This window comes from Danio aesculapii, chromosome 14, assembly GCF_903798145.1.
Source record: "Danio aesculapii chromosome 14, fDanAes4.1, whole genome shotgun sequence".
Classification (NCBI taxonomy): Eukaryota; Metazoa; Chordata; class Actinopteri; order Cypriniformes; family Danionidae; genus Danio; species Danio aesculapii.
In genome coordinates this window covers 18,161,304-18,180,818 of record NC_079448.1, presented here as the reverse complement: position 1 = coordinate 18,180,818, position 19,515 = coordinate 18,161,304, and the positions used below count along the sequence as shown (strand labels likewise).

The 19,515-nt window shown below is 35.5% G+C and overlaps 1 protein-coding gene across 1 annotated transcript in view; it reads right to left on the bottom strand.

Annotated features, from left to right (window-relative positions):
• Positions 1-1,498: 1,498 nt before the first annotated feature.
• Positions 1,499-19,515, bottom strand: part of hdac3 (histone deacetylase 3) — a 28,385-nt gene continuing 10,368 nt past the window's right edge. The window contains exons 4-15 of the mRNA XM_056472348.1: positions 19,331-19,412; positions 17,647-17,703; positions 17,429-17,484; positions 15,475-15,608; positions 15,202-15,282; positions 10,149-10,222; positions 10,012-10,076; positions 9,803-9,892; positions 9,021-9,079; positions 7,174-7,253; positions 4,321-4,478; positions 1,499-2,232 (exon numbers count right to left, since the gene is read on the bottom strand). Of these exons, the coding sequence (XP_056328323.1) occupies positions 2,163-2,232; positions 4,321-4,478; positions 7,174-7,253; positions 9,021-9,079; positions 9,803-9,892; positions 10,012-10,076; positions 10,149-10,222; positions 15,202-15,282; positions 15,475-15,608; positions 17,429-17,484; positions 17,647-17,703; positions 19,331-19,412 (1,006 nt within the window). The 3' untranslated portion in view covers positions 1,499-2,162. The remainder of the gene's footprint in view (positions 2,233-4,320; positions 4,479-7,173; positions 7,254-9,020; positions 9,080-9,802; positions 9,893-10,011; positions 10,077-10,148; positions 10,223-15,201; positions 15,283-15,474; positions 15,609-17,428; positions 17,485-17,646; positions 17,704-19,330; positions 19,413-19,515) is intronic.

Below are 19,515 nucleotides of genomic sequence, written 5' to 3'. Positions count from 1 at the left end.
AGTCTCAAGAACGGGTTTCTGAAGCCAGGTGGCGAATTTGACCAGGGGCTCATCTCATTTCCAAAATGCATCACAAAATGCTTGAGAAATTGTTATGATAATTCGTGAAGAAAATAAATTATGTTCATTGAGATGTACTTGTGTTTCCTAACTGTTTATTTAGTTAAACATGAATTTTGAACTGTAGGCCTACATAAGCTCAAAACAGTGATTTTTGATTACCCTAATTTGACTTAAGTCATATCTGAACTAAACAGAAATGAAATTAAGATGTGGAGTATGCATATATTAGTGGCATTATTGAAGTAAACACCGCAATCAAAGTATTAACATCATGTAGGACTTTTCACCATATTTTCCGACAAGATCCACACACACACTGCCGTAAGTAAAGGACTGCGCACACACACATACATTGCGAAATGTGGAAGTTTTTTCTTTTCATTCGGCATGCATTATAAAATTCCATAACACTCTCACCAGTCCTTACTCATTATTTGCATCTAATACCCCAGTTTGTCACAGGGTATGAATGAAATGTTTATGAGTGAAGATGGAACTGCAGTTAAAGTAACCCAAAATTACGGGAAACTCCTACATGAAAGCACTTCACTTAAACACCTTAACTATATTATTGTCTATTAAGACAAATAACTAGATTACCGACGTCCATGTAAATGTAGTCAGTAGTGTCTTCGAAGTAAGTGAAAGATTCAGAAGAGCACTTTTTTGTCAGACGGCTCACCGGTCAGGTATACATCCGCGCTGAAATATCGAAATATCAAGGTGAAAGTCATCACGGCTTGCGTAGAATAGACCTAGCTCCAAACCCAACTTTGAGAATAGATTAACGGCGATATTTTTTTAATTGTCTCGTTTTAACGCAGTTAACCACTAATAATAGTGGTTAACCCACCACTTATTTTATATATATATATATATATATATATATATATATATATATATATATATATATATATATATATATATATATATATATATATATAAATAATACACAAATAAATACATGTTTCGATGCATATTTAGATTTTTGTGTATGTGTTATTTTTTTCCCTCGGTGGGGGCACCACTGCAAAATTCTGCTTAGGGCACCATTTTGGCCAGCAGCTGCCCTGCTCAAAATGCAAAACTTCACAGCAAATATATATATAAACAACAAATATATATATATATATATATATATATATACATTGGATGGAAACTGCTTTATTTGCAAATCTTTTATGTGATATTCCAGTTTTGGATGGAGACATAACTACTGTCAGCAAGTTCTGCTCTCCAAATGTAGACAAAATTATGGTAGGCTAGCGATTTTTATCTACCACCATCACTTAAGAAGACATATCCAGGACACACCAACAACTGGTTCTTAAATATTACTAAAGGTCTGTCAGTAGTCGTAACTGACCGCTTGTGATTTTGGTTATAAGGTGAAGCCGTGTAATTCTCTATGCAGGAAAAACCCTGAATCTGAATATAAGATTTGTTTTCATTTTTATTACAAGAACAAAGCATTTTGTAAAATTTTTCATTACAGTTGAGAATACAAAAAGACATTTTATATGTCGTGACATGAAATTTTGAATAACCATTTTTGTGAAAAATTTCACATTTATCTCCTAGTTGTTTCCTCCAGCTTGTCATATTCTTAACATACAAAACTCAAACTATGAGACGTACTATAACAAAATACAACAAAACAAGACAGCTGCCAAATAATTAAAATAACAAACAGCACTGGTGATCCACCACATTTTTAGATAGTTCTTAGGGTAAGACTGTGTAAATAGAAGTTTTAGTTAGAAAGGCTCATTTCAAATAGATTTTATTTTCTATGAATCAAAACACTTGGATATTAGGCACACAATGCCATTTTTCATCACATTATTGTTGAACCCTCTGAATACAAAATGCAGCAGAAATTGTTAGCAGGACTTATTGTCAAGTTCCCTTTTATACTTGAGATTTAATAAACAGAAAAATACAATATAAAGACCTACATATGTGAACTACAATTTCGGCATGTTAAAAAAACTGATTGGCTTTCACCCACACATCACAATGAAGTACTGTAGATACTGCAAGGAATGGACACCTTCATGGCTGAAGACCAAAGACAGGTACACTGCACAAAAGAGTCTTCAGATCTCCACGTCACTTTCTTTATCATGATCATGGTCACCGTCATAAAATTCATTCGCAGCTTCAGGTCTGTGATGAAACAGAAGTTGTGCAAATAGTTTAATAAACAAGGTCAGGATATTCATCATACAGCCAAGCAGCAGGCATTAGTTCTCATCTCTTAAGAATCAATCTCTTGTTCACTGACAAATCGTGGAATTTGAATTTAGATTTTTTTAAATGTAAATGAGGATGCAGTAAGTTGTAAAATATACAGTGCATTCGGAAAATATTCATAGTGCTTCACTTTTTCCACATTTTTTAATGTTACAGCCTTCTTCCAAAATAGATTCAATTCATTTATTTCCTAATTCTACACACAATACCCCATAATGACAATGTGAAAAAAGAGTTTTTGAATTTTGTTTCAAATTTATTAAAAATAAAAAACCTGAAAAATCACATGTACATAAGTGTTAACAGCCTTTGCTCAATACTTTATTGATGTACCTTTGGCAGCAATTACAGCCTCAAGTCTTTTTGAATATGATGCCACAAGCTTGGCACACTTGTCTTTGGGAATTTTTGCCCATTCCTCTTTGCAGTACCTCTCAAGCTCTATCAGGTTGGATGGGAAGCGACGGTGTACAGCCAATTTCAGATCTCTCCAGAGATGTTCAATAGGATTTAGGTCTGAACTCTGGCTGGGCCACTCAAAGACATTCACGGAGTTGTTGTGAAGCCACTTCATTGATATTTTGGCGGTGTGCTTTGGGTCATTGTCCTGCTGTAAGACGAACGGCCGCCCCAATCTGAAATCAAGAGCACTCTGAAGCAGGTTTTCATTCAGGATGGTTGTACATTGCTGCAATCCATCTTTCCCTCTATCCTGACAAGTCTTCCAGTTCCAGCTGCTGAAAAACATCCCCACGGCATGATACTGCCACCGCCATGCTTCACTGTAGGGATGGTATTAGCCTGGTGATGAGCGGTGCCTGGTTTTCTCCAAACGTAATGCCTGGCATTCACTCCACAGAGTTCAATTTAGTCTCATCAGACAAGAGAATTTTGTTTCTTATGGTCTGAGAGTCCTTCAGATGCCATTTAGAAAATTCCAGGTGGAGAGTGGCTTTCGTCTGGCCACTCTACCATACAGGCCTGTTTGGTGGATTGTTGCACAGATGGTTGTCCTTCAGTAAGGTTCTCCTTTCTCCACAGAAGAACACTGGAGCTCAGACAGAGTGACCATTGGGTTATTGATCACCTCCCTGACTAAGGCCTTTCTCCCCCGATCACTCAACTTAGATGGCCGGCCAGCTCTAGGAAGAGTCCTGGTGGTTCCAAACATCTTCCACTTACAGGCCACTGTGCTCATTGGAACTTTCAGAGCAGCAGATATTTTTCCGTAACCTCCCCCAGCCTTGAGTCACGAGACAATCCTGTCTCGGAGGTCTACAGGCAATTTCTTTGTTTAATGCTTGGTTTGTGCTTTGACATGCACTATCAACCCTGGGACCTTATATAGACAGGTGTTTCAAATCATGTCCAATCAACTGAATTTACCACAGGTGAACTCCAATTAAGCTGTTGAAACATCTCAAGAATGATCAGTGGAAACAGAATGTACCTGAGCTCAATTTAGAGCTTCACGACAAAGGCTGTGAATACTTGTGTAAATGTGATTTTTCAGATTTGCAACAATTTCAAAAAATCTTTTTCTACATTGTCATTATGGAGTATTGTGTGTAGAATTTTTAGGAAATAAATGGATTGAATCCATTTTGGAATAAGGCTGTAACATAAAAAATGTGGAAAAAGTGAAGCGCTATGAATACTTTCCAGGTGCACTGTATTTAAAAAATCAAATGTACTCAACATTTACAACTAAACAAATGGAGGTAAAGGTTGTTCTTTCCTGTAGCTTTCTAATAATCAAAATTGGGGGAGCTGAATAACACTTTCCTCAAAAAAATTAAGCAAAACAACCTTAACACATTATAATAATCATTATCCACAAATGATGATAACAACAACAACAACAAAAATGCTTTGTAATTATTATTGTTAATTAAACCACAATGATTAGAATTACTGCTTTGGCTACTCTTTTAAAAGAATTTAAAACATTTCACAGATACTAAACATATGACTACTAGTAATAAAGTTACATATTTTCACCTAGAAAAGTTCTCTTCTGATCCTCTCTCTTCAGGATCAGCCTCGTCTGGTCGCTCATAGCTTAGCAAATCAGAGGGAACGTCATGGATCTGAACACTTGGTGCATGATTCAACATCTTCAAATTTTCAAACACAGTTTGACGAATTTGGTCCAAATACTAGAAAACAACAAGAACAACAAAACAAGTTAATGTATTAGCTACTGACCTTACTGCTAAAGACAATATTGCATATACATATAAAACATTTACCAAACATTTACCTGAAACACCATCTAATTGGAAAAAAAATCTTCTAACATTAACAATTATAGATTATGATCAACTTTTTTCTATATGAAAACAAAAGTGAATAGATTTTGATAAACTGAAATAATTTTAGTTAAGAAGCAGTAAGGTAACACTGTATAATAACCTCACACTATGAATCATTTACTAAACATTAGCAAATTGTTAGTTTACGATTCAAGCTTTAGCTCTACATTAATAGACATTAGCAAGCAGTTTATAAATACAGCTACAAATAGAACGAACACACACACACACACACACACGGGGTTATGACAATGAAACAGAAATGCCTGGTTTTAGACCACAATAATTCATTAGTATGATGAAGCGCCTACTTCTGCTACAAATGGAGCATCACTTGGGAATGACAGACATAAGTCCTGCGTAGTGCCCAGAGGGATTTTGAGCCATTATGAGTCTTTGGGGTTTCTTCACACTGTAACTTGCCCACATGTGGGAAAGACAGCGTAGGTAGACTCATCAGAGAACAATACATATTCCACATTATCCACAGCCAAAAAAGTACACTGCTGGCACCATTGCAACCAGTGATTGGCATTGGCATGAGTGACCAAAAGTTTGGCTACAGCAGCCCGGCTACAGAGTTCCCGATGAACAGTTTCGGTGGAAACAGAAGAGTTGAGGTACACATTTAATTCTGCAATTTTCCAAAATTGGCCAAAAACCCTCCAACACTTAAACTGACAAGGTATGCAGAAGAACATCTCTGAACGCACAAAATGTCGAACCTTGAGGCGGGTGGGCTTCAGCAGCAGAAGACCACACTAGGTGCCACTCCTGTCAGCTAAGAACAGGAAACTGAGACTACAACTTGCACAGGCTCACCAAAAATGGACAATAGAAGATTGGAAAAATGTTGCCTGGTCTGATTAGTCTCAATTTCTGTTGCGACATTCGGATGGTAGGGTCAGAATTTGGCGTCAACAACATGAAAGCATGTATGCATCCTGTCTTGTATCAAGGGTTCAGGCTGGTGGTGTAATCTTGTGGGGGATATTTTCTTGGCACACTTTGGGCCCATTAATACCAATTGAGCATTGTGTTAACGCCACAGCCTACCCATGTATTGTTGTTAACCATGTCCATCCCTTTATGACCATAGTAAACCCATCTTCTGATGGCTACTTCCCGCTGGATAACGCGCCATGTCAAAGCGCGAATCATCTCAGACTGGTTTCTTGAACATGACAATGAGTTCACTGTACTTAAATAGCCTCCACAGTCATCAGATCTCAATCCAATAGACCACCTTTGGAATGTGATGGAACGGGAAATTCACATCATGGATGTGCAGCCAACAAATCTGCAGCAACTGTGTGATGCTTTCATGTCAAAATGGACCAACAACTTTAGGCAGATTAAGGCAGTTCTGAAGGCGAAAGGGGGTCCAACCCGGTACCAGTAGGGTGTACCTAATAAAGTGGTCGGTGAGTGTAGGTTTATATACATTTATATGTTTTATATATTTATATATACAGTATGGCTGTGCCATGAACAGAGTGAGGACCAAGCAACATAATATCCAGGTATTTCTATTAGAACCAGACAAGAAAATTATGTGCACCCTTGCTTATTAATGAGAATGAAACACAACTGACTGCCCCCTACAGGCAATGCTCATCGTGTGCCAGAGAACTTCACCACAGTCCACCCTCTGCAGCGGCAGGTCATGGGATTCCTTTTCTTGAGATGCACATTCTTAAAGTCATTCTTCCCACACTATCATCCAGCACATATTATAAGCTTGTGTTTCATTTGAGCACAACAAGGTGTCATTGATGCTGCAAATGTTACTCACACCAACTCTGTCTCAATTGCAATTCATATGGTAAAACAAGTCTCTCTCATTTCCTTACAGGCGAACAATTGTACAAACAAACATTAAAATAAAATTAAATATATTCATCTTTGTACATTTATTTGCATATTTATTTATTTTCATTTTTTAGGCTTGATTGTGTTGATTGGGAAGAAAGTCAAGAGAGTATTGCAATAGTTCAGCCTGGAGAGAACAAGAGCTTGGACAGTTGAGCAGCATGCTCTGTTTGGAACACAAACGTTGGGCAGAAATACCATAAATTCTGTGAAATATTTAACATGGATATATGTTTGTCAGAACTATGTTGTTCTCACAATTGTTTATTGTCAATGAGACAGAGGATTTAATAGATAATATTTTGGGCAAATTATTAGAGGCTTTAAAAAAAAAACTATGGCTTTCTTAGCTCATATTTACCAAGGCTGTCAATATTAGTGGAGGTCTCTGTACATTACAGTGACAGAAATAGTAAGTCCACAACATGAAACATTTTAATTCCCTTTTAAACTCTTGGTTTTGCATTGTTTTGTCTTAAATCATATCAAAACTTAATTTTATTTTATTATATTCATTTACATAATTTATTAATATATTTAGATAATTTTTAGGTTCAGATAATTTCACAGACTTTGAATGTGGTGTCAGACCTTTAGTCCCACTGTACATGTTAATCCAAACCTATTGTAAATGTCACAAAGAAACATAAAGAAAAATTATACATACTTGTCTAGAATTTTGGTTTTCTATCCTTGTGCTGACATCTGGATGAAGTGTGAAGTCTGGAGCAAAATATTCAAAGTATTCTGTGCAGAGAAAAAATACAGAGATGAGAAAAAAAACCAACTACGTACTATGGGATAGTTTTAAAGCACAACGGGGGCTGTGTACACCAAGGACCACTGTCATTTAAATATTCTCAGACACTGATATACCAACGCTATCTCACGGCAATTTGTAACTTTTTGATTAAGTGGTTAATTTGTATGAATTTGTACACTCTTACTCATACAATTTCGTATGATTTTCTTAACCCCCAATGACAGTTGGGTTTAGGGATAGGGTTAGGTGCCATGCCTCCTTTTTAAAATCCTACATTTTTGTACAACTGAATTCATACGAATTAGCCACTAAACTGATAAAACCTAAAATAGTTACATTTCCTCGTGAGATCAGGCTGGATATACAGTTGACGTCAAAAGTTTTGAATCTGTAAATTATTACTTTATCAAAATCAAAGAGATCACTTAATAGTTTTCATTTTTTATTTAGTACTGACATAAGTAAATAGCGCTCTTTTGGGTGCTAATGGGGAAACGTTCAGCAATTAGTATTATTTATGTACACCGCCGGCCTGTGTCAAACACTACGCTTACATTGCACAAAGTGCTTGTCTCTCCTGATATCTCTACAGAGACAAGCACACTGGCATTGTGGAAATCCTTACATGCATAAAATATTGCACATTAGGACAAGTTTTGATTGCTATACAACTGAAAATGTGCTAGATTCATTCATTTATTCATTCATTCGTTCGTTCATTTCCCTTTGGCTTAGTGCCTTTTTATCAAGGGTTGCCACAGCAGAATGAACCATCAACTATTCCAGCATATGTTTTACACAGTGGATGCCACTCCAGCCGCAACCATGTACTGGAAAACACCCATACACTCTCACATTCACACACACTCTCATACACTACAGCCATTTTTTTTACCCAATTCTCCTATAGTGCATGTCTTTGGACTGTGGGGAAAACTGGAGCATTTATAAGAAACCCACATAAACACGGGGAGAAAATGCAAACTCCACCCAGAAATGCCAACTGGCCCAGTCAGGACTTAAACCAGCAACCTTCTTGCTGTGAGGTGACAGTGCTAACCATTGTGCCACCGGTTGTACTAGATATAATACTATTTTTTAAATGTTTTTAAGTTTAGAATTTAACTATTATGAAGTACTATAAAGTTTTCTAACAGGTCAGTGACTCATGATTTAGTGATACAATGTTTTCTATGGTTGCCTATTTATAGTTTTTATTCACGTGACCTGTGCACGTGGAAAAAAAAAAACTATAGGCTGTAATGGCAGCTAAACTAATTTATTTTCCATCTGTTTTAAGCTTTAATATTTTGATTACAAACAGGGATTTGAAAAAATATTGACATGGGCCCCCCACCATCACCTGCCTAATATATTTATCAACTCAATTGAGAGAACCTTTTAAATGTTATTAACTCTTCTTTATCTCTAGGCCACGTTCCACCTTCCCTTTAAAGCTAGCTGTTATAAAGCCTCTTATTAAGAAACCACAACTTATTTATTTATCTTTTTCAAAGTTATTAACACTTTTAACTTTTGTTTGTAGCTCTATTCGAATTCACCTGCCGCACCCAATGTGTTATGAGCAATATTAGCTCTTAGAATTAGCAAAAGATCAGAACAGATCCAAACTGGGTCCCAGAAGCAACCATCTCATGGCCACGAATAAGGACCTCAGCACTAGATAATATGTAAATGCAAAAACAAATATTTATTGATGTCTTTTCTTCATGTGACAGTTATTGGCTTACCACTATATGGAAGTTCATCACTAATTGACTCCTCAACAAGCAAGGATGTTTCAAATGTCCTGAAAAAAACACAAGTGAAAATGGAATGATTAAAAGGGCTTTAGAGGCAGTGTAGGGGTGCTTTCCAAACTAACAGCGACCATCTGAGTCAATTCACCAAGGTCCTTCCAAAAGTCCATTAGTGAAGGTTATGGACAGGTGTTTGTACAATGAAACTGAAATGCCTGGTTTTATACCACAATAATTAGTTAGTATGGTGTAGGGCCTCCTTTTGTGGCATCAACTCCTCTTGGGAATGACAGATAGAAATCCTGCACAGCGGCCAGAGGCATTTTGAGTCATTCTTTTGGCAGAACAGAACAGATCACTGATCAGCATTTTCTGAAATACTCAGACCAGCCCATCTGGCACCAACAACCATGTCACCTATCTTCCTAATTCTGATGATCAGTTTGAACTGCAGAAGATCGTCTTGACCATGTCTACATACCTAAATGCATTGAGTTGCTGCCCTGTGATTGGCAGATAAAAAATTTGCATTAACGAGCAGTTGAATAGGTGTACCCAATAAAGTAGCCGGTGAGTGTAATTGTATTAAAAAAAGTGTCATAAATGTATGTTTAATCGAAAAATTCTTTCTGAAGATTCTTGATATGTCTACTGGACACTGTTAGCATTTACATAATAAATTTTGTGAATGATTTCTCAGTTAAATTTAATCTCCAATTAGATTATCCACATATATTGAAAAAAAAAAAAAAAAAAAAAAGAAACAAACATACCAACATCTAGCAACATTCCTCACTGTGTACCCTCCTCCACCCAGAACAAGCAGCGGGATTTTGAAGCCCTTCACAAACTCCACACATTCTCTGAAAACAAAAAAAAAAAGTTTAAAACAAGATTTTAATTATCAGTTTTACATGCAAAGTATTTAAAGTAGTAATTCAAAAAAAATTACAAATAAATTAAAAGATATTAGTTTTCCCACCCATGTCCTCGTATGCTGAGATTGAAGCATCCTAATCGATCACATCCCAAAGAATCTGCTCCACACTGACAACAAAAGAAAACAGATGAGCAATAAAAGCAACAACATGTAACAACTCTGAGAGAAGGTGTTCTCACCTGAAGAACAATACAGGTTGGCTGATAGAAGTCTACCACCTGCTTGATAACTGGCTGAAACAGTTGTCTGTAACCTGAGGTTATGGAAGAAAGAAAAGAAAATGCTTATACACTGTAAAGCCAATCGAAACAATTAATAAATGAATGAATAAATAAATAAATCCTATTTGTAGAGCAACAATGTGCAGAAAACCATAAATCAAACAAATTAAAGGATTCTATTTTGAACAGAAAATATATCCATCTTTTTAATAAATAAAAATAAACAAATAAAAATAAACAATACAAGTCAGAATCAAGTCATAAGGTGCAGAACAAATGTGTGAAAAATGCCTAAAGTGCAGGGTACATACTCAAAATGTAAATCAAAAATAGTTCAAAAGATAACAATAAGTAATCAATAAATTGAAAACAAAAAAACAAACTATAACAATTACAAAAGTAACCTATAGCCAGAATGTTATTTTAATGCAGATAATGCTGAACTGGTGCAGCAGACTTCTTAGCCAAACATGCACCCGGTCTCAAGTGTGTGCATGAATTCTTTAAAAACCTTCCAACAATGTTCACTGGCCTCATATCAAGCTCAACAAAATTAGGCAGTTTTGTTCTCGATTTCTCTTTTCAGACATGTTGGTCTCAAATTTGAGACCAAAAGTTAGTTTGGCGCTGGTCCAGCACTACTGGATATTTGTCATCATCTTTCAGATATAAGAAGTGGACCTAAAGAGAGAAATATATCTAACTGAGAAGTCCTAACATTGTATGCTCGTCCTAAATTAATCCAAATCCAACAATATTTTTGTTATCCACTGAATTGAGCCGGTCATTCATTAGATGGATCAGGAAGACCTGTCAAGTTTGTTGTGTCAAGCTATATTTGTTGATCAATATAACAATGAAAATAGAACTTCTGTATAAGTAAAAGAAGGAACAGTCTTGCGAGAATTTTATTACTTACCCATTTTAAGTGTGAGGAGTTGTTGAGTGATACAATAGGGAAAATAAGAATTGAACATTGACTTGAAATTTTCCCCAGATGTTGGTAACAACCAAAAAAATCCATATATGCAAAGAAAACAAATCTAATTAGTTTACAAATTAAGTTATGTGTAATAAAATGACATGTTGCAGGGAAAACTATTGAGCACATTAAAAAGGAGGTATAGAAAGGCAGTGAAAGCCCAGACAGCAGCTGAAATCTCTCAGAAGTTATTCATCAACCCTCTGCCCTTTGTCATTGTAAATGAATATTAGCTGCTTTAGTCCAACATCTACATTACCAAGATGGTGAAGATGAAACCAGAGTGGACATTTTAGCAAGACAATGATCCAGACCACAGCCAAGGAAACTCTCAAATGCTTTCAGAGGGAAAAAAAACTCAAGCTGTAGAATGGCCTGGCCAGTCAGCTGACTTAAATCCAATATAAAATACAAATTAAAGATCAGATTTGATAGATGAGACCCACAAAACCATCAAGGTTTTTACACTCTGTTGTGAGAAAAAAGAATGCATGAGCAATGCATGGGATATCATTCTCCAAATGAGAGGAGTCTTTAAGCTGCCATCACCAACAAATGCCTTTTATATAAAGTATTAAAAACTTTTAGTTGTTTAAGTAGAAATCAGTTCTTTCTCCTTGTGTAATTTCATTATTATTCATTATTACTCTGGTGGAAAGTGAAACTTAAATCTTACACAGGTGGTTGGACTTACAAAATTTTAAGTTCACATTTATCTTTACAGCATTAATTACACAACAAGAGGCTATTTACTAACTTAAAGGATGTGATGTGAAACCCTAACCTAACCCTAACCCTGGATGTGAAATCAGACATTGAGGAAGCCCCATATAGCCAAAATGGTTTTATCCTTGTTTCCTTTAAAAAAATTATTAAACTAAAAGAATGGCAGTCAAATCAGGCTTCTCCTATCGAAGCATCAAATCTTTGATTTTTATTCAGGGTCACTTCTAAGTGACCCACGGCGAAAAGCATGTATCAGATTGACAGGCACATTAGATTAGATTAGATTCAACTTTATTGTCATTACACATGTACAAGTACAAGGCAACGAAATGCAGTTTAGGTCTAACCAGCATTGCAGGATACAGGTATAAGTTATAAAGTGCAGTTATAGAAAAACTATGGTGATATTTACAGATGGATGTACTATGAACATTATATACAGGTTGTATTGGCTATGAACAGAGATTTACAATAAATGAATCTATGTACAAGTTGCTATTAGTAATCAGAATTGTGCAGCTTGATAAACAATTACAAATGTATATGTACAGTGGGTGTGTACATAATTAGAAATGTCTATCTGCAGTGGGTATGTACAGTTCAAATAAGTGAATCAGTACAATGTAGTGCAATGTATGTGCAAATTTTAAATGTGCAAATGTTAAACAGTGCAGTGATTGTGAGGAGTATAAGTTAGAGGAGTGTGGTGTATCGTGGGGGCAAAAGAGTCAGTGAGGGGCAGAGTTTAAAAGGGAGACAGCTCTGGGGAAAAAGCTGTTCCTCAGTCTGATGGTTTTTGTCTGGGGGAGCCTGAAGCGCCTGCTGGAAGGCAGGAGAGAAAACAGTCTGTGAGCAGGGTGAGAGGTGTCCCTAAGAATACTGCGTGCTCGGCGCAGACGGCGTTTCTTCTGGATTATTTCAGTAGACGAGTGTTCCTCTCCCTTCTAGGTAAAACATGAACCATTTAAGGATGTAAATTTTAGGTGTTAGTCTTTAAGTTTTTTTTTTCATATCAAATTGATGTTAGCTTTTTTTTTTTTTTTTTTTTACAGTTTTGAGACTTTGCCAGGAAGAATTTGAGAAGATTTTACTTTGGGAAACATATTAATATAACTTTACATACTTTCCTTATTGTGTGCTGATCTCCGAAAATATTTTTAAAACGTCTTAATCAACAGACAATGTATTCACAGTGATCATTCATTCATTTATTCATTTTCTTACGACTTAGTCCATTTATTCATCAGGGGTCCGCCAACTATTCAGCAGAATGAACCGCCAACTCCAGCATATGTTTAACACAGCGGGTGCCCTTCCAGCTGCAACCCAGTACTGGGAAACATCCATACACACTCATTCACACACATGCACTACGGCCAGTTTAGTTTATTCAATTCACTGTTCTGGATTAGGACATACCTTTGTGTCCTATATTAGTCTGGTGTTTAGTGATATTTACATTATAAGAGTGAATTGTATATCAACAAGACCTTTTTCAGTGTCAAGGGGATTAAGACATGGATGTCTGCTGTCAGGTTTACACTATGCTGTTCCAAATTAACCTTTTTTAAGTCTGTTGAAAAAAAAAGACTGTGGTATTGGAGTTCCTGGTTGGCACAAAATTCCCCACAAATAAAAACTAATAGCAAATACAAATGGTGTAACTCTGATAAGCATGAATTCAAATGATGTTGAGAATATAGTTTAATGTTTTGAGTATTTTTCAGAAAGATACTTTGCATGTATACATTGGGAAAAATCTTATTATTTACTGATATCAGACTGGCAATCCCTCCTCAGTTAACAAAACATAGAAAAATGCATGCTTTAAACCTTCTTGAAATGCATTTTTTAACTGACAAGAATTTGGAGAAGACGGTTGAGTGTGTTATTGGTAAAAACCAAAAATGGAAATGGATTATCGGACAGCTTTCATACAGAGGAAGATTCCTAGTAATAAATAACCTGGCAGCTTCAATGCTATGCAATAAAGTCACAGTATGTCACAAAGTGAAAAACTACTTTAAAAGGTTCAGTGGGATTTTTTATTTATTTATTTATTTTTTGGAATAGCCTTCACTGGCTTCTTTCTGTGGCACTTTATCTCCGTTTATTTATTTTTATTTTTCGAAAAGCCTATTTTTACAATTTGACACATGCAAACCACTGCAGAAATGTTCTAACCAACAGGCCTATGTCATATACAGTAGGCTACATTTCTTAATAGATAATCTTTTATAAAATAAAAACATTAACTTGTGCTATGCTTTTTTGTTTTCACAAGCTTTGGAGCAATGACTGTAAAAAAATATACTAGCTTTGGATACGTAACAAATTCCGCTCGGCTGTGTTCAAAATGACATCAATGTTTTGAAAGTGCACTGCGAAGGGAGCGAAATTGTAAAAATTAAGATCGCTAAAACTGAACTGTAAAAATACTTTGAAAGCAAATTACACCTAAGACAGATGGTTTTTTTTTAATCATTCCAAGTTTAAATGTTAAAATGTTCTAAACAAATAGGGCATAGGGGGATAACTGGGAATAGAACACAGCCAGAAACTATGTTTCAAACTACAGCTCCTGAGGTGTAGTTGCACGTGCACAAGTTTGGTTTTCGGAAACGCACCCCAGGTTGAGATTAGGTAACTAAGAATGGTAAAAGCAATACTTGACAATTTCAAAGCTTGTTTCCCCCCTTGGTTATCAGCAAGGATATAGCTTCTGCTTTAAATGATTTTTCACTTTTTAGGATGTTGTACATTAGTCATTGCTAAGCAATTATCATTAGCTATGTTTCCATCCAGAAATGTGAATTAAGTTTATGCGCAAAACTGGAATATCGCATAAAAGATGTGCAAACAAAACAACATTTCCATCTTATAAGTCAAAGAGAACAAAATCGTCACTTCCTGATTAACTGGCACCAAATATTAACAGTATAAACGGAATTTACTGCGGTAGGAGAAGCCACGTGAATCTTTTCCTTATTTAATAAATAAAGGCGTGAAATGTGGAGCACAGAAAAAAAATTAAATATCAAGTATTTCATAATTTTTCTCTATAGGCCATAAAATAAAGCCATCATAAGCTAAAAGCGCCACTGCCACAGTTAAAAGCTGACTATGCCAGAGGTGTCAACCCTGCACAGTTTAGTTCCAACCCTGCTCCAACACACTTACTTCCAGGTTTCAAACAAGCCCGAAGGACTTAATTAGTTTAACACCAATGGATTATACATTTAAAATGTGTTTATAAACTTTACATAGATTCAAATTTGATTATCTGGCCACAAGTCAACTTACTCTGGTCATCAATGCCATCTCGTAGTGGGACATTCAGGCAGTAGTAGCGGCCGCTCTCAGCCCCCACCTCATACATATCACCTTAAAATAAAACAAAAGAAATTAATATATTATTCAAACTGTTTAACGCCACTCAGTAAAGTTGTAAAGACAACACTGTTTAGTCTATATCCATGTAACAATGTTTAAGCTATTTAATGAAAACACTAGATTTGTATGTACTAGTAACAGATAGACACTGTCAATCATTTTTATCGGGCAATAAGAACATACCAGTTCCTGGGAAAAAGTAGTTCCCATATTTGTGGAAGGACACAGTCATGACCCTGTCTGTGAGATAAAATGCTTCCTGTACACCATCCCCATGATGAATATCAATGTCAATGTAGAGCACACGTGGATGATACCTATCAGAGACAAACAGCAAGTGTAAAAAAAGCTGTGGATTTATTTGGAATGGTTTCGAGATTACACAAGCTACATGCACAGATAAAGTGCTTTATTTATTTCACCAAAATGAAAATTTTGGGCTAAATCCAAAAATTCTGGATTTACTTAGGTGAAAACTTAAACCAAAAATGCTTTGTCATAATCATTATATAGCCCAGGAGAGTTTTTATTTCACGCAAAAGCTAAATAAAAATAATGCATTTAATTAAAGATAAATTTGTATGAAATCAACACAACTGCACTTTTAACCACTTTATCTTAATTCTAAGCACTAGCACATTAACAAATTTAAGACTTTACTTAAATGATGCTGATTTGAAAAAAAAAATTCAAGTTAGTCATAATTTTTCTCTATAGGCCACAGAATAAAGCCATCATAAGCTAAAAGTGCCACTGCCACAGTTAAAAGCTGATAAAAACCATACAGCTCACTCTGATGTTGTGCTTACATCCATCTACAGGTTTTATTGAAATATAATCAGGTTTTGGAGGCAAAAAAGGTCAATGTTTTCAGATCAATCAAATGTTCTATAAGCCACCACTGTATTAATATTAAAGGGCTCCTCCATTACCTCTTTTATAAGTCATTGGTGTCTCTCCAGAATGTGCCTGCAAAGTTTCATCTCAAAATACCCATCAGATTCTTTATACATATAACATAGAAATATCCTGTCAACCTATTATTTGAGTGGACTTTGCTTTGCATGTATATCTATGCAAGTATTCTTGTATACAAGTACATGCGCGTAATATCTAGAGTAGAATTTTAAGCAGTATATCACAGTTCACGATGATTGCAAGAGGGAGAGTGTAACTTGCATGCCTTAGGCCCCTACTATTTTAAATTGAAACAACGACAATGAATATGATTTAGTATTATAAAAAAGTTCAATTACAAACAAGTTTTTGACCCAGCACAGGTATGTAATGATATTCAAACCAAAACTGAAAACCACAATACACCCAGTACAGTACACACCGTTATAGTTCCATAGCATACGGTATATCTCCCCACACCTCCCAGCCCTACCTACCACTCATCACTTCCACCAGTCATTGTTAAATGACAGAGAGAATTAAGTCTCAAAATAAACAAAATGTGCTGTAATGGTCATATAAATAGCTTGATGAAGGAAACAGAATGATCCAGAAGATTCTGAGTGATTGTTTACAACCATGGCATCATTTTCAAGCCTGAAAACCAACCCAGCAGATTTCGAACTAAAATGGATCTGCAGTGGCTTCTGTTTGGTTACTGCACAGAAAGCTCCTCATATCACGTAAGAAATGAAGCAAGTTCACATTTCCTGCTGTCAAACAGAAATGCCCATCCTGGTCAGTATTTACATGAAAAAAGACAATTACTGTTTGCTGAAAAAGTTGAAAAGCAAAAGTTGGGGAGACTTTACCTGTAAATGATTTCTTAACAGCAGTTATTTATGTAGTTATTAATTTACTTTTATTAATAAAAAAAATACATGTCTATTAGTTTACCCAGATCACTCTACTGCACAAAAATAAAAATCTAAGTTCAGTGTATAAAGTTAAGCCAATAGTGAATCTAGTGTTCTTTAACATTGCTGGTGCCACACCATGAGTCCTGCTTTCAAAGCAAACAGAACCGAACCAAACTGTACTGTGGCTCCAATTATGAGAACCAAATCAATTAAAAACATGGTGCTGGTGTAGTATTGCTGCACCCCTAACTCCGAAAAGCAAAACATTAGTAAAATCTACACCTATTTGATGTGATATCCTGTTTCAATCTCTCACTTACTTCAGGAGTTCAAGAATACTGATGACAATGTCATTCACGTAGCAAAATCCAGATGCCTGGAAAAAAAATTGAGATATAAAAAGTGACAAGGACTTTCAAATGCACACCATGTGCTTGCTAAAGCTTTACAAGGTAAATAATACACTACTACTAAAACTTTATGATAATTATATAATTGTATTTTTTCTTAAACTTTTGTTCTATTAAAAAAAGCTTACCTCAAACTTTTTGGCATGATGTAAACCTCCAGCCCAGTTTATAGCAATGTCACAAATCTATGCAATAAACAGCTGAATTAATATTTATTAAAACAATGCCAGAATTCAAAAACAGTTCAAGATTTGTAATACTAAGTTACTAAATATTTTTTGTCTTTTTTTAGTTCTGCATGTTGGATTTGTAAGTAAAAAAAAGTAAACCATATGATGTAAACCAGGATGTGAATATGAAATCAATCAGGCATGTGATCAGCCGAGGACAAAAAATATAATCCTTACTGAGCGAGTCCCAGAAAAAGCTTAAAGGTGCAGTGGGCGATTGTCTTCAGAAACATTTTTTTGTTGGGCTGGTTGAAAGACTTCACATTCCAACAGTAATGCTTAAAGTAAATGATCTAAATGTATTTATATGTATTTTTATATTCTGGGTAAGGCATAAGACAAATAAAAGTTCATCCAATTAACATTTGTTGAGATGATAATTACCATAATTCTAATAAGTAGTCCAAACTGTCTTTCAACAAATGTAGATTTGTACATTTGCACACCCGTTCACGCAAACAGATCCGCCGTTTGCGACTGCACGCGTGCCGCATTCATGTGCACACGAGAGATTTACAGCAGTAAAAACAAATGCTGAATCAAAACTTCTTAAAATCCTGAATCAATATTGGGGTTACTTTTGCATGCTGGAGGAAAGTTAATACCATGGCTGAAGTATTTTTTAGATGGCTAAGGTTATGTTTTAAAACTATTTTAGTTACGCAAAGCTTATGCAGATTTTTTATGAATGGGTTATATGCACAGAAGTGTTGTTCAGCCACTGAAACCTCGCTGCAAAAGATTGATGTGCCTATTTTTAATTTAGTAAGTTTTACAGCATCGATAATGTAAATTTTATTTAGATTAACAACAAAATACAAGTAAATAGCAATATTCTTCCTAGCCTGCTTTGCTGAGGGGATGTTAAGTGTTCTATTCACATTGGTTCATTTTTGAACAATGACAACCTGTGACGTGCTCCCTATATTGTTTACCATGCTACTTTGAATATTCCGTCTGAAATAGCATGCAAGTATGGCACAGTAATAAGTGTAACTACTGCAATCCTTGCGAGTTGGGTGGGTTTGAAATTTTGAACATTATGACAAGTTTTGCTTGCTACACATCTGAAAACGTGCTAGATAGTTTTTCATTGGGAATTATAGTATTATAAAGTATTATCAAGTTTTTTAACTGGCAAATGACATGACCTAGCGGGTTGTCTACTGTCATTTTTAAGGTATGCGTTCATGATTTCAGAGGGCATGGCTTTGGACAGCAGGATAGCATTTTAGGAGATCACCTCCTGCACCTTTAATTTAACAGTGAAAAACAAGTAGATTACAGGATGTCAGAGAAGCACAGTGGCTCGGTAAGCATGGTTCCTAAAAAAGCAGCTTAATATGGCACCTTTTCTTTATTCTGTAATATAGATACAGATACAAAAGAGATACAAAACAGAATCAAAATGAGAGTGAATCTGGCCCACAGAAAACAATTGTGTAAAAAAGGCCATGTTATTACATCTGCAATTATTTTCCCCACCTTAATTATGCAAATGCTGTTTATTTAATTTTGGTCAGATTTAAAGAAAAATGTTTACAATTAATGTGTAAGGACAACAATTCTACATTCTACAAACCTTATGGTTTAACTGAGTTGCTCCTTGTAATGAGGCACCAGTGTATCTTGAACAAAACTCAAACAGACCTGGAAAGACAGGACTAAGAACAAAACAGAGTTGCTACTTACTTTTTTTAACCAAAAACTTTTTATCAATGTTTAAAAAGACTGACATAAATCATGGTGTTAAAATGTTACCTTAAA